Source organism: Abramis brama (genome assembly GCF_963993115.1).
Source record: "Abramis brama genome assembly, chromosome: 13".
NCBI lineage: Eukaryota > Metazoa > Chordata > Actinopteri > Cypriniformes > Leuciscidae > Abramis > Abramis brama.
Genome location: NC_139975.1, coordinates 3,980,487 through 4,005,260, shown reverse-complemented (window position 1 = coordinate 4,005,260; position 24,774 = coordinate 3,980,487). Strand labels below are relative to the sequence as shown.

The window sequence follows — 24,774 nt, the reverse complement described above, 5'->3', positions numbered from 1 at the left end:
AACACACACACACACACACACACACACACACACACACACACACACACACACACATACTCACACACACACACACACACACACGGATCAGCGTCAAATATTGAACCAGTGTTCAGACTCCAGACACACTGCAGACATTAAACTACCTTTGAACCATGAAAACACGCAGTGTGTGTGTTTGTCTGCGCTTGACATCGATTGCGAGCGGCCAGCTCTCTAAAGACAGAGACGATGGACTTTCATCTGTGTGTCTCTGGGCGAACCAAGAACAAAGAAAGTCTGGGTGCATGCATGTGTAACACACACACATCCATCACATGAGTAAAGTCGATGCACACAAATGAATCTCAAAGCTGATTATTTGATCAATGATCTTATTGTACGGGTTTCTATCGCTCACTCTTAGGGTTTGGGATTTGCATAGTTTGTGTGTTGTTGCAATTAAACATGCAAAAATATCACACAGACTTACACTGAGCATTAGAGACTCGGGGACAGTATAAGACATTACCTAGCAACCTCATAGCAACGCCCTAGCAACGGAATAGCAGAGTTATGGTGCTGTATGTCATCATTAATTGATCACATGTTTCTCTTTGGTTTTGGCCCAGCAACAGAATAGTTTTTTAGTTTAGAGGTTTATTAATCTAGTTTAATCAGTCAGGGTGCTTCACATTCAAATACTCAAAACTACACAAAATACATAAAATAAATACAAAAATAAGTGAGAGATCAGAAAAGGAGAAAAAAAGGGGATACAAAGATAATAAAAATGACAATCAAACTAAATTTATTACATAAACGAATTGCTTCAGGCACAAAAGTACATCGATTTGTAGAACATCTGATGGTCCTTAAAGAGGTGGTTGATTATGATTTGACTTTTCTAACTTTAGTTAGTGTGTAATGTTGCTGTTTGAGCATAAACAACATCTGCAAAGTTACAACACTCAAAGTTCAAAGCAAAGGGAGATATTTGCTTTTAAAGAAATCGCTTTTTAAGGACTACAACAAACGGCTGGTAGAGACTACACCACATTCCTCCTGGGTTAGTGACATCACCAACCCTAGAATTTACATAAACCCCGCCCCCTGAACACGATTATAGATTATCTGACTAGAAGATAACTGCACATCAGCTTCATAAATTCATCAACTAACCATTCAGAAATGTCCTGTTGCTTCTACATGTTGTCTCTTCTTCTTGAGTCTCTCCATCATTGTCTGACTTCGGTTTGAACATAAAAGGCTAAAAGTTTTTGACATTTTCAGTGCATGTCTGTGTGAGTGCAAGCTGTTGAAGCTCCGCCCCCTGTCCCGGGAGCAGCAGCTTATTTGCATTTAAAGGAACAGACACAAAACAGTGTGTTTTTGCTCACCCTCAAAAAGTGACAATTTTAACATGCAATATAAAAATGTCTGTGGGGTATTTTGAGCTAAAACTTCACACACACACTTTTATTTTACATCTTGTGAAAAGGGCATTATACCACCCCTTTAAACGTGTTTTTGAGCCATCCTCAACAGAATAGCTCAGAATAGCAGAGTTCTGGTGCTGTATGTTATCATTTATTGATCACATGTTTCTCTCTCTGGTTTCTCCAGCATGGGTTGGCGCTCTGGCGATGGGGATGATCTTCTTCTGCTCTCCGGTGGTCAGCATGTTCACCGATCACTTCGGGTGCCGGAAGACGGCCGTCTGTGGGGCGTTCGTGGCCTTCCTCGGCCTCCTCACCAGCTCCTTCGCCACGTAAATGCCTTCTTCCTTTTCATGGTTTCTCTTCTTTAAATCCTTTGCACATTGCTGTTTTAGACATTTCACTGTACATTTGAAATGTATGTGCTTTAAATGAGAAATTTCCCCCAAAAACATAAACCATGCACCATAACCATTAGTTGAATATTCACAGAGATTTGGGATTAAATGTTGGTTATCAGTGCAAAAGTATAGCAGATATACCGTTGCATCACACCACATTATAGTCAATATTCCTTTTTAAAAACAATATTTTTCTGGAAAAAATATTTATTGTTAAATAATTTTTTCGTTTGATATAACTATTGAACTGACAAATATACCATAGCTATATACATAGAGCAAAGTGAAATCAAACAATATGTTTCTATAATATATCTATCATTAAATTATTTTTTTCTTGTGCATTTTTCAGAAGAAAAATATTTTTCTGTAATATATTTATTATTATAAGATTTCTTTCTTGTGCATTTTTGCAAAAACAATATTTTTATCTATAATATTTATTGTTACATAATTTTTTTTCTCGTGCATTTTTCAGAAGAAAAATATTTTTCTGTAAAGCATTTTTGTCAGATTTTTTTCTGTAAGTGTTGAACTGAACTGATGCATATACCATAACTTCGGATGAGACGTTAAACCGAGGTCCTGACTCTCTGTGGTCATTAAAAATCCCAGGATGTCCTTCGGAAAACGAACCCCGGCATCCTGAACAAATTTGCCCCTTGACCTCTGTCCATCATGGCCTCCTAATCATCCCTATATACTGATTGGTACAGAACAAAATTATATAAACATTTTCAAAAAAACTAAACGATTCTCTCCTGTGCATTTTTCTAAAAAAAAAAATTCTGTAAAATATTGCTAAATATTTATTATTATATGATTGATTTCTTGTGCATTTTTCCCAAAAACAATATATATATATTTTTTTCTAATGCATTTTTCCAGAAATTTGTCTTGCAAAATATTTTTTACATTTGATTTTTTTGCTATAACTGTTTATCTGAACTGACAAATTTAGCATAACTATTTACATTGAACAAAATTAAATCAAAGTTTTCCTAAAACAATTTTTTTCTATAACATATTTGTTATTAAATATTTTTTTCTGTAAAATATTGCTAAATATTTATTATTATATGATTGATTTCTTGTGCATTTTTACAAAAACAATATTTTGTTTCTTTTTCTAATGCATTTTTTCCAGAAATTTGTCTTGCAAAATATTTATTTTTAAATTTGATTTTTTTATATTTGACAAATTTAGCATAACTATTTACATTGAACAAAATTAAATCAAAGTTTTCCTAAAAAAAAAAAAAAAATCTATAAAATATCTGTTATTAAATAATTATTTCCTTGTGCATTTCCCCCCAAAATATTGTTCTGTAAAATATATTTTTTATTTTATGATGATTTTTTTCCATTAACTGTTGAACTGAACTGACAAATTTAGCATAACTACTCAGAACAACATTAAATCAAGAAAATATTTAATGACTGTCCTCTGCAATATGACACGCAAATTACATAATTTCCTGAGAATGAACCATGCATTGGGATTTTATGTTTACTTAAATTCTTTCAGCCTTTCCAAAGCACATTTATTTTACCCAGAATGCTCAGCCAGCTATGGTATGGACTAGACAAAGAAGTCAGTGATCATTCATATGTTCTTCACTGCATCTTTTCATAGAATTTCTTAATTTGAGTTGTATTAAATTGTACATGACGTACACAGCTTCATCACACTCAATGCAGTCTTTATATTCTATATATAAGTGTGTGTGAGCTGTGAACTGCTGCTATGCATGAAGCCGTGTTCGAGGTGTGTGAACATCCACACAGATATACAGGTCACAGTGCGCTGAACGATGCTTTCTGCACTGACGTTTGCATTTTGTACATTTGCTAATGCCCAAAAAAGAAAAAAACAATGTTTATTGTTTATGGTCATATTATGCATTTTTTAATTTATACATTTTCATAACTGTTGAATTGAACTAACAAACATGCCATAAAAAGATGAAATCAATAATGTATTTCCAAAATATTTTATATTTTGACAATTTTCCAAAAACAATATTTTTCTGTAAAATATTTATTATTATAGGATTTTTTTCGTGTGTATTTTTCCAAAATATTTGTGTATTTATTGGGGGGAAAAAATAATATTGTTCAGTAAAATATTTATTATATGATTCTTCCAAAAACAATATTTGTCTGTAAAGTATTTATTATTATATGTATTTTCCTTTTGAATTAAAAATGTAATTAAATTATAAAATTATCTAAAATGAATAATTAATTATCATAACTGTTGAACTGAACTGACAAAAATGGCATAACAAAATTAAATCAATTATTTTTCTCCAAAACAATTCTTCCAAAAATGTATTTTTCTGTAAAATATTCATTATTATATGATTTTTTACTCATGTGTATTTATAGAAAAAAATACAATATTGTTCAGTAAAATATTTATTATATGATTTATGTTTTTTTTTTTTTTCAAAAGCAATATTTGTCTGTAAAGTATTTATTATTATGAAGTTTTTCCTTTTGAATAATTTTTTATTTTTTATTATATGATTTGTTGGTGCATTCTTCCCAAAACCAATAACTTTTCTGTAAATAATTTATTATTATATATGTTTTTTCCCCTTTTTAATATATATATATTTTTTATTTCTTTCTTGTTTATTTTTCTAAAAACAATAATTTTCTGTAAATAATTTATTATTATGTTTTTTTCCCTTTTGAATAATTTTTTTTTTATTTCTTTCTTGTTTATTTTTCTAAAAACAATACTTTTCTGTGAAATATTTTTTTATTATATGATTTTTTTCTTGGTCATTCATCCAAAAACAACATTTTTCTATAAACAAAATCTTATAATAATAAATGTTTGATGATCAGATTATTTGAGGCAGACCGCACATTTCTGTTTCTCTTTTCCACTGGCCAGATGTCCGTCAGTCTCCTGTCTTCATGTCTTTAGAGGAAAGCATAATTCAGGAGACGAATCACCTTCAGCCTCCTTAAGTGCTCATGTAAAAGGTCATCGAAAAACGCTTTAAACAAGAAGAAGAAGAACGCACACACACGTAGGACAGCGGGACATTTATGTAATCGTTGCTTTCTTTCTCTTCCCTTCTTTTCCTCCTCATTGTTTTCTCACAGTCCTCTTTCTGAGATCCTGTGCATTTGCACCGAGTGCTGGTTTTATTCCAAGCTCAAAAAGCTCTTGCTGTTGTTAGAAACGGTGGGAGAGAGAAAAACAGTCCTGCTGCGTTTCAGAGCCTGAAACACTCAACAAACGCGAATGCTAACAAGTGCATGCACACACACACACTGACACACACACACACTATCCTCAGGCTCTGAACACAAGTGTCTCCTGCAGGATCTCGCAAGGACTCGCAATCCATCATTTATGCAAATGTGTGTCTGGTCATTAGCCAAATAATGTCTCCTGGTAGGCGTGTGTCGCACATTCTCTGGCTTCGGGTCAAAGGGCATGTGGATGTGAAATACTTGGAAAATAAATCACTAGTTCAGCTTAAAAATTGCCTGTATCGATCCAGCACCTCGTAAACATGACTTCCAGACAGACTAGTGTGGAGCCGTCTTGCAGGAGTCGTGTGGAAAAAGAAAAAAGAAGTGTATTTTAGCATACAGGGAAAAATATAATTTAACCCTTTCCTGGCCATAACTATTTACACAGAACAAAATTAAATCGAAGTTTTCCTAAAACTTTTTCTATAAAATATCTGTTATTAAATTCTTTCCTTGTGCATTTCCCCCCAAAATATTGTTCTGTAAAATATTTTTTATTTTATGATTTTTTTCCATTAACTGTTGAACTGAACTGACAAATTTAGAATAACTACACAGAACAAAATTAAATCAAGAATACTATATATATATATATATATATATATCATTTAACCCTCTCCTGGCCATTGACAGAATTTGCCATAATTTATGACACAATGGATTTTCCTGGATGTTTTCAATATTAATCTTCAATAATCAATTATTAATCTAATAATCAGTATCTTCTGAAAGATTTGCCGCAGGTTTAACGTTTTTCTCGCAGGTTGATTTGATTTTCGCCCGTCCGAATTCTTTTGATATATTGCATGTTCAGATGCAACAAAATATGCTGGGGGTATATGCTTTGTTTTTAGTAAAACTAAAAAAAAACGATATATCCATATTTTTAAAAATCCCAAATGAATAAAAATGGCAAAAACACACAAAAAATTACTAAAACTTAAACTGAAAATACGAAAATAAAATCAAAATTTTCTTAAAATTAAGAAAAAGTAGGTACCACTTCACAATAAGGTTCATTAGTTAACATGAACTAATAATGAACTGCACTTTTACAGCATTTATATTAATTTTTGTTAATGTTAATTTCAACATTTACTAATACATTACTAAAATCAAAAATTGACGCACTGTGAAGTAACAAACAATGAACGGCTGTATTACTAAAGATTAACAAATACGGTAACAAATGTATTGCTTATAAAAAAAATATATAATAGTATATAATGATATATGTGTATTGTATGTGTATATAGTATTATAGTGTTTTATTATACATTTGAAGTGGATCAAAAAAGTGAATCAAAGTTGTCCTATAAAGCAAGAACGGGTTTGTTCAAAATTCATGTATAACTTTGATGAAAGGTTTTGATCCACTTCAAATGTTGTCTACTGTATTATAGTAGAATGTTATAATAATACTATTATAATTGATAAATATAATAGTATGTCAGTGAAGCAATTCTCTTTAACAAGTAAAAAGGTGCTGGTTTGATCTCAGTTCCTCACGTCTCGTCTCTCTCTCTCTCTCTTCAGCACGCTGGGTCTCCGCTACTTCACATACGGGATCCTGTTCGGCTGCGGATCCTCGTTTGCGTTCCAGCCGTCTCTGGTGATCCTGGGGCATTATTTTCGGCAGAGACTGGGATTGGCCAACGGTGTGGTGACGGCGGGCAGCAGCCTCTTCTCGATGGGGCTCCCGGTGCTCCTGAAGACGGTGGTGGGACCGCTGGGTCTTCCCAGAACCTTCCAGATCCTCAGCATCTTCATGCTGATCCAGTCTCTGCTGGCCCTCACCTTTAAACCGCTCATGCCCAGCGGGATGACCCCGATGCCGGGCGTGGGAATGGATGGACCCCCGTCAGGACTGGAGTCGGCGAGCCGGTGGCAGAAGAGCCTGGGCAAAATTAGGAAGTACTTTAACGTGCGAGTGTTCAGTGTTTTGACCTATCGGGTTTGGGCGTTCGGTGTCGCCACTGCGGTTCTGGGATACTTCGTTCCCTACGTGCACCTGGTGAGTTCTGTGCTGTTTCTCAATACTGTTTTTATTAGTTTAGTGAGTGCTGTACTGTTTTATTAGCGCTGATTAATCGTGATTAATCGCATCCAAAATAAAAGTTTGTGTTTACATAATATGTGACCCTGGATCACGTCACCAGTCTCGAGTCGCACGGGTATATCTGTGGCAATAGCCAACAATACATTGTATGGGTCAAAATGATCGATTTTTCTTTTATGCCAAAAATCATTAGGATATTAAGATCATGTTCCATGAAGATATTTTGTAAATTTCCTACCGTAAATATATAAAACATGTATTTTTGTGAGTGAATGCAGCACAATCGCGAATATAAATGAACAACTTTAAAGGAGATTTTCTCAATGTTTCGATTTTTTTGCATCCTCAGATTCCAGATTTTCAAATAGTTGTATCTCGACCAAATATTGTCCTATCCTAACAAACCATACATCAATGGAAAGCTTATTTATTCAGCTCTCAGATTATGTATAAATCTCAATTTCAAAAAATTTACCCATGTGACTGGTTTTGTGGTCCAGGGACACAAATATGTGTGTATACTTCGTTCCCTACGTGCATCTGGTGAGTTGTGTTCTGTGCTGTTTTGTTACCATTGTTATATTTATATTTTTGCTGGGCGACGATTAATCGCGATTAATCACATCCAAAATAAAAGTTTTGTGTTGTAGCAAATTAGCTCAAAAGATATATATATATATATATATATATATATATATATATATATATATATATATATATATAATGAATTATAATGAATTATAATTAATTATAAATGTTTGAATTATTTTATAATTGACTGTACCAGAATTAATAGTAAAATTATTTAATCACTTCATCCAATGAACAGAAAGCATAATCATTGTTATATGTTTTATAGTGCTGGGCAACGATTAATCGCATCTAAAATACATGCACTATGTATAATTATTTTGTATATATATATATATATATATATATATATATATATATATACACACACACAAACACATGCATGTACACATTTAAGAAAAAATAGTTATTTATATATAAAATATTTATATATAATATAAATGATGTATAAATATATATGCAGTATATACATGTAAATATTTCTTAAATATATACATGCATGTGTATGTATTTATGTATAAAAGATAATTATACACAGTACACACACACATATATTATGTAAACACAAACTTTTATTTTGGATGCGATTAATCGTGATTAATCGTTGCCCAGCACTAATTTTTTATTAAGATTTTTTATTATTTTTTATTTTCCGTTTTCATTTTTTAGTTTTAGTTAAAGTGCCCCATTATGCAATTCTAAAGGCTCCTAATATAAAAATAGAATTCAGAATATGAATAAATACTATAATAGTATATAAATAGGCCTATTACTAAAATAAGACTGTTGCATATAAAAAAAAGTGTGTTTTAACATCACTTCTTAATTTGTGTTTGACTTCTTAATTGTTTGACTTGAGGATGACTAAATATGACAATTTTTGTTTTTGATTTGATTTTGAAACTAACTTTTCAGTTTCAGCACATCATTTATGTATGAAACTTGCAGTAGCTCTACTTTTTTATTTACAATGCCAAATCCTTATTTGCTTAGTCAATAAATCATTAAAAATTGAAGAATTAGGCAGTTATTGTTTGTTGGCATGCTAATGCAGCTTAGTTATTAATAATAAAAAAAGTCCATTTTAATTTCTGGACTGAATATTAAACATGATATTTGCTGTTTTGCAGAGGCTGTTGTTTACCATTTTATAAACACAAAACCGATTTACAGTGAGTCGAGCCGGTGTGCATTAAACATTCAGAAAGTGGAGGCTATAGGAGCGACGCGCCCGGCCCATGCATAAATAATGTTTTAGGGTTCTGTGAGCTGAAATATTTACTGCATGCTGCATGACAGAAAGCCTATGTGATGAGTCCACACATGTTGATGATGAATTATTAACTCGGCGTGTGTCATCTCAGGTCAGACTGTCCTTGTTTCACCTTTCCTTCTCACTCATTCTCTGTTGTCATAGTGATGGACATACTTTTACTCGGGTACCCGACATGCGTGGCCGTAACGCTGCTCGCTCTCGCTTGTTTTTCAAAGCAAATTTAAGCTTAGAATTAGTTTCCAGCTGCTGGACTGAGTGCAGAAATAGGGTTTGGGCCACAGTTAAGGGTAAACAGGCCATAAAATGTGATGATATAAGAGGGTGTCTTGCTGAAAGAAAAGCGTTCTCTTTCGCTGTAAAACACAGTAATTCAAGACCTTTAATGGTTCAGAGTGTGGTTAATGGAGATGTGCTTAAATTAGCCGTGTTGCGCAGTAGCAAACTTTCTGATTTTTTTTTAAATGTTTAGTTTTTTTTTTTTTTTACAGTAAAATTTATTATTTTTTACTGGAAAAAATGTCAGTAGACATTTATATTATTTAAAAAATATTCTTACTTCAAATAAATGCTGTTTGTTTTAACTTTCTATTCATCAAAGCATCATCATCAAAAAGTTTCTTGAGCATCAAATCATCATATTAGAGTGATTTCTGAAGGATCATGTGACACTGAAGACTGGAGTAATGATGCTGAAAATTCAGCTTTGATCACAGGAATAAATTACATTTTACAATATATTCACATAGAAAAAAAGGGATTTTAAATTATAATAATATTTCCATTTTTTTACTGTTTTTACTGTATTTTTGATCAATTAAATGCAGCCTTGGTGAGCAGAAGAGACTTCTTTCAAAAGCATTAAAAATCAGACCAACCCCAGACTTTTGAGCGGTAGTGAGATGTAATGCAGGCTTTAGACAGATTTAAGGAAACTGGAAGTGTGTGTGTGTGTGTGTTTATGTGAGCATTTGTTGCAATTGTGTTGTGTTGATATATGTCAAAACGTTGGTATGTGTTTGAAGCAAGTGTTTATTTGGTTAGGTGCGAGTTAGCCAACATGTGTGTGTGTGTGTTTCAGATGTGTTTCTGAGCTCGTGTGTGTGTGTATATATAAAGTTAATGAGAGAGACCTTTCCCCCCTCGCCTCAGTCTCACTCTTCCACCTTCAGTCGTGTTTTTTCAGGCTTCGGAACAGAAGTAAACACTTTGTCCCGGCTTTTGTTGTACGTGTGTGTGTGTGTGTGTGTGTGTGTGTGTGTGTGACCCTCGCCGCTCTGTGGTGAAATAGGAAAGCCCTTCCTTCGCATTAAACCTAAATGTGAAATCTCATGGCTTTTGAAGTGCCCCTAAGGTTTTCTCATTCAAGCCGTTTTCAAAAGACTGTGATCTCTAGGGTCAGGAAACGCTTCTAAAGGATTTTTTTATTTTTAACCCCATGACCTCAACAAGGGCGTCTATGAGCGGAAATATTCAACTTATAGCTGGCTTTCCTGTGTTCCCAGCACAGAGCCGCATTAATGGCGTGGTTGACGAGGCTGAAGAAAAGGGGCTTTGATGAAGACGATGGCCACACAAAGCCAGCCGTTCAGTCCAGCGGTGGTTACCAAGTCACGGGAATCACACTTAACTAGCACTTCTATGTCAAGCAGAGATTAATGTTTATGTGTCTGGACAAGATACTGTGGAGTGGAGCTATAAAAAGATCATTTGATGTTAGACAAACAGACAGACTATCGTTCAAAAGTTCGGGGTTTGTGAGATTTGTTTTGTTTTATTTCTTTGCTCAACAAGGCTGATCAAAACATACTGTGGAATATTATTACAATTTAAAATAACTGTTTTCTATTTTAATACGTTTTACATTGTAACTTATTCCTGTGATGGGAAGCTTAATTTTCAGCGTCATTAACGCCTGGTGTCACGTTATTGAGTTTCATGTTGTCTGTGGGATCTCCTGAAATTCTGTTTCAGATTCAGTAGCATTTTGTTTCTTCAGAAATCATTCTAATTTGCTGATTTTCTGCTCAAGAAGCATTTCTGATTATTATCAGTGTTGAAAACAGCTGTGCTGCTTCATATTTTTATTTTTATATTGGATAGACAGACAGACAGACATAGATAGATAGACAGACATTATAGATAGATAGACAGACAGACAGACATTATAGATAGACAGACAGACATAGATTGATAGACAGACAGACAGACAGACAGACAGACATGATAGATAGATAGATAGATAGATAGATAGATAGATAGATAGATAGATAGATAGATAGATAGATAGATAGATAGATGGATGGATGGATGGATGGATGGATGGACAGACAGACATTATAGATTGATAGACAGACAGACAGACAGACATTATAGATTGATAGACAGAAAGACAGATAATTGTGCATGTGTAATGTTAATCTCCTGATGTGTGTCCTGTGTCGGTACAGATGAGCTATGTGAAGGAGCGGTTTGTAGACACTCAGAGGGAATGGATTCTGCTCGTGTGTATCGGAGCGTCGTCTGGAGTCGGTCGACTGATGTTTGGGAAGATCGGAGACCTCATTCCCGGAGTAAATAAAATCTACTTGCAGGTACGGAATGTTTGTGATGAATATTTCCATAACCGGAAGAATTCAGCAACGCTGATGCGATGCCGCCAGAGCATGAAATGAAATCAGAGACACTCGAGGTCACAAGGTCATCAGTGGCGTCAGTGTTTCTCAAGGTCTATATGCTTGTTCTAGAAGTGGAACAAATTTTGAATCAGTTTTTCTCATTAGTGATGAGAATCTTTTTCATATGATCTCAATATATACAGGGCTAGCTATTTTGTATTTATAAGTATTTTGCTAAATATGTGCACTATATTAGGCTACATATTTATTATATTTTTTACGTATATTATTAAAATATTATAAAACATATTATAATAAAAAAACATTATATTTATATTATTATATATTATTTTATATATTTTATATTTTAAAAGTATATATTATATTTTTAACCTTTAATAATAATACCAGCTGACAGGGTTTCTTTTTTATTATTTTATATATATATATGACACAGTATATAATAGCCCTACTTAAATGTATTAGATTAAATTAAGATTTGATAGATCAAACTTTCTACGTTCTTAGATGAGTGTGTGTGTTTTATGTGTGTGTAGGTGGCTTCGTTCATATTGCTGGGTCTGATGTCGATGATGATACCTCAGTGCGCCACGTTCGAGGGTCTGGTGGTGGTTTTCGTACTGATGGGTTTTTGTGACGGCTGTTTCATCACCATCATGGCCCCCATCGCCTTCGAGCTGGTCGGGCCGATGCAGGCGTCTCAAGCCATCGGATACCTCCTCGGCCTCATGGCCATACCCATGACAGCCGGACCACCACTCGCAGGTGAGGGGCCATATTTCATATGAACCATATGACCTGATTATTTAGAAGTCCTGCGAATGCGTTGCAGTAAAAATGTGATATAATATGAGGGTGAGCAAATGATGATTTTTTTATTTTGGGTGAACTTTTGGCAATAAACAAGTGCCAACGTGCAGCCACAGAATAAAACATTTAAAAAGACAATTGAGACTTTTTATCTCACCATTGTGATTTTACATCTCACTATTCACTATCACACAATTCTGACTTTATATCACGCAAATGCGACTATATCACACAATTCTGACTTTATAAAACGCAAATGCGACTTTATATCACACAATTCTGACTTTCTCAGAATTGCGAGATATAGAGTCAGAATTGCGTGATATAAAGTCGCAATTGTGTTATAAAGTCAGAATTGTGTGATATAGTCGCATTTGTGTGTTATAAAGTCATAATTGTGTGATATAAAGTCGCAATTGTGTGTTATAAAGTCAGAATTGTGTGATATAAAGTCGCAATTGTGTGTTATAAAGTCAGAACTGTGTGATATAAAGTCGCAATTGTGTTATAAAGACAGAATTGCGTGATATAAAGTCCAATTCTATGGAAAACATTTTTTTTCTCAGAATTGCATGTTCAAATCTCACAATTCTGACTTTATAACACGCAATTGCGACTTTATATCATGCAATTCTGACTTTATATCTCCCAATTGCGTGTTATGAAGTCAGAATTGTGAGATTTGAACATGCAATTCTGAGAAAAAATTCTTTTTTTTGCAATTCTTTTTTTTCTTAGAAATGGACTTTATAACACAATTGCGACTTTATATCACGCTATTATGAGATAAAAAGTCAGTAAAAAAAGTCGCAATTACCTTTTTTATTTTTTATTCTGTGGTGGAAACAAGCTTCCATAGACTTGTATCAAAAACATTAAAAAATCTTACTGACCCCAAACTTTTGAATGATAGTGTATATATATATATATATATATAATTTATTTATTTATTTTTTGCTCAATGGTCTGTGTGCTGCAAGGGAATTCCTCTCTTCCATGCAGTGTAACTAATGTCCATCTAAAGACACAATAAAATCTTTATATAAAACTTGTAGATAAATAATGAAAATGTGATTTAATCAGCCAGCATGCTGATCTTGGCTGCGTTTCCCAGAGAAGACACACACACACACACACACACACACACACACACACACACAACAGGCTAAGTGTTTTCCCAGTTTATGCGTCCGGTGGACAGGAATAAGATTTATTTTGGAGGGTAAATTCCAAGGTCTCCCTGTGAGCATATTTATTTTGGACTGTTGACATAAATGCTCTTGTTCAGCGACGGTCTCCATATGTTTTCAGTTCCCAATCCAAATCCAAGCTTTCATTTTGAAGAATTAGACATAATAACATCTACTTGTACTCCAGTAAATGGACCTTATATTTGCAGGTCTCAAGGTTCATTTATAAAATACTGACGTTACCTGTCAGAACTCCGGGTCGGATTCAGGAACGCTGAGAACCTGGAGCATCATTCACAGGATCTCGTTTCAAAGCGTTGGCCTTCACGGCAGGAGCATTACGGCTAGGTTTGGATTGGCCGTCACATGCTGTTATTTCACACACTTGGAACCGTGATCGGACTTCTAAATGTTTATTTATTTAAGTTTCATGTGGTCTTATATCTTTTGTATCAGAGTCTGGGGAGAATCTTACCAGAGTCTGAACCGCTGGTGTAGTTGTTTTGCTTGAGATTCGTTCCAGACCTCAAGCCTCATTGAAACCCCTGGAGAAGGATATTGAAATCGAGAGCATTTTAATGTGGCGGTCATAGTGCGGAGTCTCAGTTGAATTTTAATCGCATTAGTTCCATTCTTTAGCTGTCTTTTTATTTAAAGTCAACATGACATTTTCATCATTTACTTTCATCTCTGTCTTATGTTATTCTAAAGGAGATCTTTATTTTCTTTTAACTTTTCTTTTGATGTTTAATTTTCACACACACACACACACACACACACACACATTTTTTTTTACTAGTATGTGGTATGGGGCGTAGTTTGTGTGTGTGTGTGGGGGGAGTTAACCCCCCCCAATATTTAAATCTATGCATTACAACCCCCCCAATATTTATACCATGATCACAAAATCAGGAGGCATACACACACCCAAACTTCAACCCCCCCCCCCCCAATGTTCAAACCAAATCTACGCCTCCAAGAAATATCTAAAATATAAATCATGTAACAAAAAGAAAGAAAACAAGTTCGCACTTTAAACAGTGCACAAATGTCACAAAAACATCTCTCTCTCTCTCTCTCTCTCTCTCTCTCTCTCTCTCTCTCTCTCTCTCTCTCTATATATATATATATATATATATATATATATATATATATATGTGACCCCTAGGGGGCGCTCCAACGCACAATTTGGATATTTAGAATAGAGACCTCAAAAACCCACGCTCCCCTTTTAGATAATTAGGCAGGTTGCGTCCAATGAAGGAACAGAAATGGGACTGATGTACTCAATTATAAATTTATTAAACACTCACAAATATAAAAATTGGCAATCAGGGCAGACAAATAGTCCCCCCAGGTAACAGTAAACAATTTTACAATAAATAGGTCACAGTGAATAAAAGCCTCATAGTAAATGAGTTACAGGGTATAAAGTCTAACAATATCAAAACTACAGTGCATAAAGTTGAATAAATAGGTACTGTTCACAAAACACTGCAAAAACACTTCAAACCAATTCGGCCGTGCAAACATACACTAACACAGCATTTCACACTTCACTAGTGAACATTTCATCACAAAATAGACGCTGTTCCTAAAGGAGATATTGCTCGATGCCCATCGGCCGAATGTTGGAAGTATGACTGCCAAACAGAAAATAAACAAGGAAATAAAGCAAACACAACATTTAAATGAATAGGATACCACAAGCAGGGCTCAATCCTAAGCCCAACTAAGTCCGGGTCATCCAGAGAGTAGCCGCTCCAAAAGCACACACACACACACACACACACACACACACACACAAGAGATACAGAATACAACAGAATGATTAAGCTTAGGAAAAACAGTGGCTAGTGACCGACGTAGGCAATCCTCGTTTTTCTTTGAATCAACGCTGTATGCCCCGTAGCAATACAATTAAGTGGTGTGGATGACTAATAACTGTGCGCACTCTCATCAGTGTTGTTTATTACTGCAACTCTTATAGGATCACTACTCCCTATTATAAAAGCAAGTTTATGTAAGCTCGTCACTGCTGGTACCATTGACTGGACACCATAAACGCAGACGCTGGTACCATTGACTAGACACCATAAGTGCAGACACCAGACCGAGGTTGCTGCAAGACCTATGCAAGATCACTACTCGCTATTATGAAAGCAAGTTTCTGAAGGCTCGTCACTGCCGGTACCATTTACTGGACACCGTAACCGCAGACGCCCAACCGAGGTTCTCCCCCTCGCACAGCCGATACACCAAGAGACTCACTCTTCCCTCACGCCGCACCATTTTTCTGTTCCTCTCAACACCTTTAAAGGGATGCGTCGCTTACGCCACCTGATCCAAATAATCAGCCGGCCTTAAAGATACACTTCCCAACTCAACCACTTGACCCGCTACATATATATATATATATAATTTATTTATTATTTTTTTACACATAGACAATGGACAATGTATATTTCAATTTGTTTGTGTTTTTTAATATTTTCATCATATAAATAATATAAATATATGAGGAAAATATTAAACATTTACAAAAAAAATAACCACCTCTGGATATAGTATGTGTAAATATATATACAGTATATATATATATATATAAATACTACACATTCATCCTGTTCCAGAGGTGAAGCAAATACATATATATATATTTGCTTGACCTCTGGAATGCCTTAATAATCAGTTATTTAAAGCTTGCAACAATAATAGTAACAACATTTCCTTTATATCTAAATATATTCTCATGGGGTTATATGAGATGCTCTTCAGCCTGAACTAGACCTTTACCTCATCGAACATTTTGTGATAATGTCGTTTCATCTCTCATATCTGTTCTTTTTTCTACATCACATCTTCTTTTCCAGGCCTTCTTCGCGACCATTTTGAAAACTACAACGTGGCGTTTTATCTGGCTGGGATTCCTCCAATAGTGGGGGGAATCGTGATGTTCTTCGTGCCTCTGGTGCACCGGCGCGCGCAGAGGCGGCAGAAAGAGGTCGACGACCCCAGCATGGACAAGATGTTGAAGAACTGCTCCAACGGAGACATGCTGCCAGGATACACCGACATGGAGACGCACATATGAAGCCCACACACACACACACAAAGGTAGCAGCTACCGTAAAAATCATGTTCAGTTTCAACAGTAAAAGACTGGAAAATGCTGCGTTAAAAAGATGCTAATTGGCTACGGATAAGCTTCCTTATATTCCTATATAGTGTTATATATATATATAAAATTTACAGCGGAAAAAAACATGAATTGCCAGTCAGAGCTTTTATAGTTTTAGTTTTCATGTTAATTGTAGTTAAATTTTTTGTCATTTCGTTATGTGCTTTTGTCATAATATTAGTTTATATATATATATATATATGCTATGTGTGTACAGAAGAGGATTAAACACTAAAACACTAAAAGGTGAAAATTTCCCAAATTGAACTGTAATGTGTATCTGGCCTTCGATTTATCATGTGATTTTCTCTTTACCACATGTGTATTTTTGGTGGTTGTCAGTGTATTATAAAGGTAAAAAAAATATATATATTTTTAGTATTTCAGAAGGTTGGTATTTTAACATCATATATCACTTAATTTTTTTTAAACTATCAATTTAAGTTAAATCAGTCAAACTTAAAATGCTGCTGTTTTTTTTTTTTTTACCGTAAATTTCAGATTTGTTTTACAGTATAAAAAATAACATTTCTTCCTTTTAAATTGTTAAAAAATTCAAAAACGTATTCCTGTTTTTTTATTTAATAGCTGGTTTTCAATGCGGTCCACTATATACGAAAATAAATAAATTGCAAAATACACTTTTCATGTATGCTTAGAAATGGGTTACACTTTATTTTAAGGTGTCATTGTAACAGTATAATTATATATTTAAGTACTGAGTAATATTAATCAACTACATGTACTTACTATAGGGTTAGGGTAGGATTAGGATGAGGGTTAGTTGCATGTAATTATGCATAATTGACTGTTATTACTACGGTAAGTACATGTAACATATGTAACAAGGACACTGTAAAATAAAGTATTACTGTAATGGCTTGTGATTGCCAAAAAAGTTAATTTTGGACTCTGACTCTTTACATCTGAGATAGATGAAGGGCTGCTCAAGCTTAATATTTGATGTGTGACATGAAAAACTGGCACCCCAGCTTGTGTGTGTGTGTGTGTGTGTGACGTCTGTTGTTCCTCTCTCTCTGCAGGGATTCATCAGTGTGTGTCAGAGATGGTGTATCTCCTCTTTGCTTGTCTCTAATCAAACTCGAGGTCTCAAGGCTTTCCCCCTTGCTCTTCTTCTGTGCCGGAGAGGAGATGTGATCGTCCAATCCCACGCTGCCGTTTCCACCAGCTCCCGAAGCGACTGAACGACTTCCCAATGCGGATCCGTGCCGAAATCACCGGCTCGTGTTCGAGCGGAAACTGAACGGAGAGCTCAGGTAGTGCGGGAGCCATCGCTTCAATTAGGACCTTTAAAAAGGAAACAAAACCTTCATCAATTTGACGTGTTTTACAGAGAAAAAGAGCTTGATACTGTAGATCTTTATTTCCATTTATTTTCTAGATTATGCAAATCAGATTTGTATGCTTTAGTTTTTTTTTAGCGTAATATTTCATGAGAAAAATCCGTCTTTCTTCGTGCACTTTCTGCTATCGACATTGATAACCTCAGCCGTGATTTATTTTAGCATACCGTACCGAAGCTGTTAGCGTATCGCTTATGAATTATGTAGAAATGCACATTAAACGAGGAATCATTTTTATGGATTTTTTTGTTTTTAAATAATCCTCTGTCCTTAGTTATATCTCCTAGATTTAGTTCAGTGATCAGCTATGCACTAAGGAGTTCACAAACTGTGCCATGAGCCTTGAGCCAGACGAAAACTAAAACATCCGTAGAGCTAGGAATCAATAAAGAAAATAATTCGAAATTATATTTTGCATAATTTTTGTTTGGTTTTGCTTTGTGACAATTAAGCACATTTTCCACCAAATTTATATAATGCGAAAACAATCTTATTTTCATCATCACAATACAGCAAACAAAGTCATCAAATCCGGATGAATAAATTAAATCAGTACAACGAATACCAGACTATAAAAAAATATTTTTTGAAGTTGTAAATTAAACAGATTATAGGAGAAAATACTTTTTTTATTTTATTTTTTACTTAAAAACGTCATGTTTAATCCAATGTGTTACTTGTCATTTCTAAGTGAAAATTGTTTTGATGTAAATCCTATACCAATTTCTTTTTTCAGTGCACCGTTTATGCAAAATATAATTTCTTATTTTTAGGGTAAAATATGACCCAGACATATATCGACTTTTTTTTGTTTTTTTTGTGAGATCCACTCAAGGACAGAATCACTACATTTGAACTATGTTTTTAAAATCTAAATATGTGTCTTTTTTCCACATTTGACTCCCATTTATTGTATTTTTTTAAGAATTTATATTTTGGTTATATGTATTGTGTCTCGTTTGTTACATTGGAAAAAAAAAAAAATCTGGCATTTGAATTGAATGGACTTTGAGGTTCTTATGAAGACAATCAAAGCGTGATCTGAACTGTAAAACTGTCACATCTGTGATTCTGTTTAAGAATGGAAAGAACAGATTGCTCTAAGCAAAACAACACAGTAGTATTACACAAAGTGGGCCATGTTTATGAGTATTAGTGAATTATTATGTGAAGAACATGACATTTGAAGCTGTTTTTTTCTGTTGATTGTGTCTTTGTTTTGGTCGATAACTTAAACATGTCTGACGTGTTTGGTGAGAGCAGTCATTAGCTTTTTCTCAGTCTCTGTTCCAAAAACCAGTGAGATATAACAATTCATCTAAGATAAATATTGATTTAGATGAGGCATACAGTATATTCCACACCCTAGTGGCCTATATGAGTCTATACGTCTGTAAAAAAAAGTCAACAAACTAAAAAAAGTTTTTTTGGGGGTAATATTTAAAGTAACACGCCGACTTTTTGGGACTTTATCTTATTCACCGTATCCCCCAGAGTTAGATAAGTCCACACATACCCTTCTCATCTCCGTGCGTGCCGTAACTCTGTCTGACGCACCCACCGCTAGCCTAGCTTAGCACAAAAACTGGAGGTAAATGGCTCCAGCTAGCATACTGCTCCCAATAAGTGACAAAATAACGCCAACATTTTCCTATTTACATGTTGTGATTTGTATAGTCTCAGCGTGTACAAATAACAAGGTCACATGAGACACAGCCATCTTCTAACCGTATACATACTGGGAACTATATTCTCAGAAGGCGAAGCACTGCCACTACTGTGACTATACAAATCACAACATGTAAATAGGAAAATGTTGGCGTTATTTTGTCACTTATTGGGAGCAGTATGCTAGCTGGAGCTGTTTACCTCCAGTCTTTGTGCTAAGCTAGGCTAGGGTAGTCGGGATGTTCCTTTAATGTAATCTTGATAAAAACGTATTTAATAAAATTGGTATAAAAAAAAGTATCGTTCAGGAACCGGTATCGGTATCGAACATTTTTTAATGATACCCAATCCTATTGATATGCTGCTTTGTTTACGGTTCTTGGACCAACATGTTGTTTTGTATCTCTTCTTCGACTATTGCACAATACATCACAGCTGCGTATCGCCACCTAGTGGACTCTTCTGTCTCCACATTCACCTTGCGCTGTTGTGCACAGACACAAAAATTAGACTTGGTCTGTAGAAACATGCTTATATCAAACTGTAAAACTGTGCCGTTTGCCTCTTCAGAGCATTTCCCATCAGTCTTTTGTGCACTTGTATGATGGTTAGGATTTTGTCTCGGTCTCGCTAGTATTTGGAACAGAGCTGTAGTTTCTCTCTTTTGCACGTATGCTGTACTTTTGTCGGTTATTTCCCAGAAGCCCCAACGGTTTCTGTCCGTATGAGCTAATTAGCCTCGTTTCGGGTACATTTTTCTCAGAACTCATTAGATGGCCTGCTTAAATAGCAAACGATATGGTCACGATCTTAACCAAACTGCCTCAATCCTGCAGGTTTCACCAGACCACTAGACACCTCTTCAGATTTTAGTACTGTGTGATCATGTTTTCTAGTGGCTAAAGATGCTTGTTTAGCTGAACTGATTGATTCACTGCAGAAAATGCTTTTCTTACTTAGTATTTTTGTCTTGTTTCCAGTCCAAATATAAAAAAAATCTTAAATCAAGATGTATTTACTAAAGTAGTAAAATGACATGTCTTGTTTTCTGGGGAAATAAATCAAAATGTAGTGAGTTTTTGCTTAAAACAAGCAAAATTATCTGTCCATGTGGTAAGAAAAATAATCTTGTTTCTGTTTGAATTAACTATTTCTCTCACCCCATTGGCAGATCATTTTGCTCGTTTTAAGCAAAAACTCACTTCATTTTGATTAATTCCCCCGGAAAACAAGGCATAATATCTTATCTAATTTTACTTATCTAGTAAATGCATCTTGATTTAAGAATTTGTATTTGGACTGGAAACCAGACAAGCAGCGTTGATGTCTTTATTGGAAAGAGAAGTAATCGTGCATACCTCAGAAGTCTGTTTTATGGTTACGTAATGACACTGTCGGACCCTGTTGTGTTGATTAGTCTCCTGCAGTGGGTTTGTTTGTGCGGATTCATGGATCTGAAAGCCATGATTCCTGTGTCTCTCTCTACCTGATCATCCAAACGGTAAAATCTCTCCTTAGAGTTTTGGTCGTGCCATTTTTTTTACTGAAGGGTGTGTTTTTATATGCGTGAGAGACGGAGACAAAGAACGAGAGAGACAGACAGACACGTTCAGAAACTCAGGGAGTGCAGACGTTTTTCATTTTTCATCACCCGCCTGCGTATTATTGCACGCTGGATTCATAAATCTCTGTTATGCAACACTTGTTATCAATAATGGTATTTAGAGCATGAATATTTGGGTGGACCTCAAGAAAAAACATCTAGTTCATATTAAAAATCCAATAAATATAATGATATATATATATATATATATATATATATATATATATATATATATAATTGGCAATGCAACTAATCTGACAATCATTTTCATATTACATTAACGAGACTGAGATGTTTTTTGCATTACAGTAATAATAATAGGGCAGGAAAATGCTTAATTTATGAAAATGAAAATAATGTCAAATATTGATGGTCCTAACAAATGCTAATTGAGTGACATTCCCACTAATCTGTTAATTTCAGATGCTCTTGCCTTCACGCCGCTTATGTCTTCCATTAATGCTTTTGTCCAGTTTCAGCCAAACTTGTATGTAGGGAATGTGTTTTGTCTGTCTCTCTCTCTCTCTCTTGTCTTTTATTAGTTCATTTTAACCGTCTAGACATTTAAAGATTAAGGCTTTTGTGAGAAATCGTTTTAGTTTTTAACCTCCAACCACCCAACTTCTTTCTGGTATGTAATGTTCAACTTTATATGATCCAGTAAATTACTGTGCAACATTTTATTTTTATTTTTTTTGCATCATCAAATATTTTTTTATCCTGTTTCATCTCACTTGAGTACAAAAAGGTTGCGAATACTGTTACATGACGACCAATAAAAACAACAATTTCAGTTTTTTCTTACCTCACAAAACTGCCTTTTTATCCCGTCCACTTGATGCATTTCAATATATGCTGTTTTTCAAGGCCAGTTTATATCCTACTTTTATTCATCTATTTGTTTTCCTGCATATTGCAAAAGGAATCTAATCTAGGGGACGCAATAATCTTTATTTTTCTGTAAATGTTGAACCGATGCGCAAACACAGTAAAGGTCTCTTTAGCTTTGGGATCGATACTTTTGACTGCTTTCTGCACTTTCTGATGTGTCTGCACACAAAATACTCTAAACTGCATTTCCACCAGGCGTCTCAATTATATCGTTTACAGTTGTCAACACAACAAAAACCGTACTTACATTTAAGTACATTTCTCATATATGCATACATGGATAAACCAGAGTTGACCTCTAGGGGTCGGGGAGAGGTCAAACACAGTGACCTCTTGTATATATTGTGTCTGAGAGTGTCTGTCCCACCCGGTGCTTACGTGTACTATAGCGACACATGCTATAAAGCCTGAAACAGGCGATATAGGGCTTCAATTAACAGCCATTTCTCATTCTGAACTACCATGACAGGTCCGTAAAGTGCAGTAAAACGCCTCGCATTGTTTTTCTCTGTCTCACTCAACTGTTCTCACTTCACACAACTGCAGCACTTGTTTTCTGAACCTCAATCATCATCCTCATCATCATGACAAATTAGGGATTTTAAAGGATTATTGAAGCTGAGCTGCTAGAAATGTAATTTTGTGTTCATGTGAAAAATATTTTTTTGCTCCTGTAATTTTTGTTTTCTATTCAACCAACAAATAAACATATTACACGCCAATTGTAACAGTATTTGCTCTCAATTCATTGACAACATGATTGTTAAAGTCTAAAAAAATCTATTTTTTTAATGTTGTTTATGTGTCTATGTGGTGTTTTTAATATGCTAATTTTAATAGACAAACCATGTGTAAATTCACAAGTCGACACCATTGCTGAGTATTTCCTCCTTAAAACTGCAGTGAACCAAAGACAGTCTCAAAAACACGCTTTGAAATCGCTGGTGTTTCTGACGTCACAAACTACCTTGTAACCAATCAGATCAACGTGTGATCGTCAACCAGTGGATCTCTGAGCTGAGTGAGTGAGTGGAGGCGGGGCTCATTTGCATATTCATAGAACCGTGTATACTAAATGAGGCAAGGGTGTCGAGTTACATTCAAGCTATTTTAAGGCATGAAGATTTTTTTTTTTGAAGGACAAAACGTTTAAATGTCTCATTTTGGTGATTAAAGATGAGTTTTAAGGGATAACATGATTGACTACAGGGGGACTTTAATATTTTAAACTGCATTTTGCAAGAAACCAGGCCCCACTGCAAACAAAATGGATGAAAAAAGGCCTGTTTATGTCCTAAGTCAAGAGAAATTATGACTTTTCATTATACGCGTTTATTCTGTACAGTCCTTTCTGCTCTGAGAGCTGCGGAGTAAACTAATCTATACTCAGAGCTATTTAAAGTGTTTTGAAGGGTGTGTGTGTGTGTGTGTGTGTGTGTGTGTGTGTGTGCAATGTTAAGATTAGCGAGAAAAAAAAATGGAAAACTTCCATGAACTTACAGGAAATATTTGAGATGTTGGTTAAGCCTTTTGTGCAAGACTTGATCTAAAAAAATGTAGCATTATTACTACTCTTTTTATCCTGGTTCATATTAATCAACTGGTTATGCCTACATAACATTGCAAATGTTTTTCTTTGGAAAAAATGTATTGAAATCTTTCCGGAATATTCTGATGTTAGAATAAAACTTTAGCCTCTGTTGTTTAGGTAGCAGCGACGTACTTCTAAAACAACATCAGGTAAAATGACCGTTAAAAATGGCGATTTGATCAACTTTACATTTCAAATAATACAAGTTTTGACAATAACCCTTATGTTCGAAATTCACTGTAAACCACGGCTTCACGGGGCTTATTGCTTTTATAAAACGGTTAGTAAATTCAAATATTTATTTAAATTTTTATGCAATGTGGTTACAGGTGTATGTAGTCCCAGGGCCGTTTCTAGGCATAGGCAAACTAGGCGGTCGCCTAGGGCGCAAACAGCTGGGGGGCGCCATTGAGAGCCCCCACCACACCAAGAGATTTTTGCCCAAGCGAGTGGAAGAAAAATCCTTCTTTTTTTACATTTCCGATAATGGAGCGTATATTTGCACTAAGTGCCTGTCTTTTTTAGCAAAAATACACCCACCACTATATATCTACAGTGGCATAGGTCGTAAGGCGTGAGGTGTTTGAAAGTAGCTTTGGATGCGTTCGACCCGAGTTCGAATCCGCCTTTTGCCGAAATCGCTCTTCTCCCTTTTCCCAACACTTGAGATGTAAAATGTATAGCCTTACATAAAGGTCTCTAGCGTTATATTTTGTCAACGAATTAAAATCGAAATTATGATATGGCTTTGTGCCTTTATAAAACAGCACAAGACTTTAATTAAGTAGCCTAGACATTCTGTTTGTGCTGCGTGATTTA

General features: G+C 34.9%; 1 protein-coding gene across 2 annotated transcripts in view; it reads left to right on the top strand.

The window, feature by feature from the left end:
* Nucleotides 1-19,597, top strand: part of slc16a2 (solute carrier family 16 member 2) — a 45,126-nt gene extending 25,529 nt beyond the window's left edge. For both annotated transcript variants that reach the window (XM_084132753.1, XM_084132752.1), the window contains exons 2-7: nucleotides 1,603-1,747; nucleotides 6,632-7,109; nucleotides 11,469-11,612; nucleotides 12,194-12,422; nucleotides 16,531-16,774; nucleotides 17,882-19,597. In XM_084132753.1, coding sequence (XP_083988879.1) covers nucleotides 1,603-1,747; nucleotides 6,632-7,109; nucleotides 11,469-11,612; nucleotides 12,194-12,422; nucleotides 16,531-16,751 — 1,217 coding nt within the window. In that variant the 3' untranslated portion in view covers nucleotides 16,752-16,774; nucleotides 17,882-19,597. The remainder of the gene's footprint in view (nucleotides 1-1,602; nucleotides 1,748-6,631; nucleotides 7,110-11,468; nucleotides 11,613-12,193; nucleotides 12,423-16,530; nucleotides 16,775-17,881) is intronic.
* Nucleotides 19,598-24,774: the final 5,177 nt, after the last annotated feature.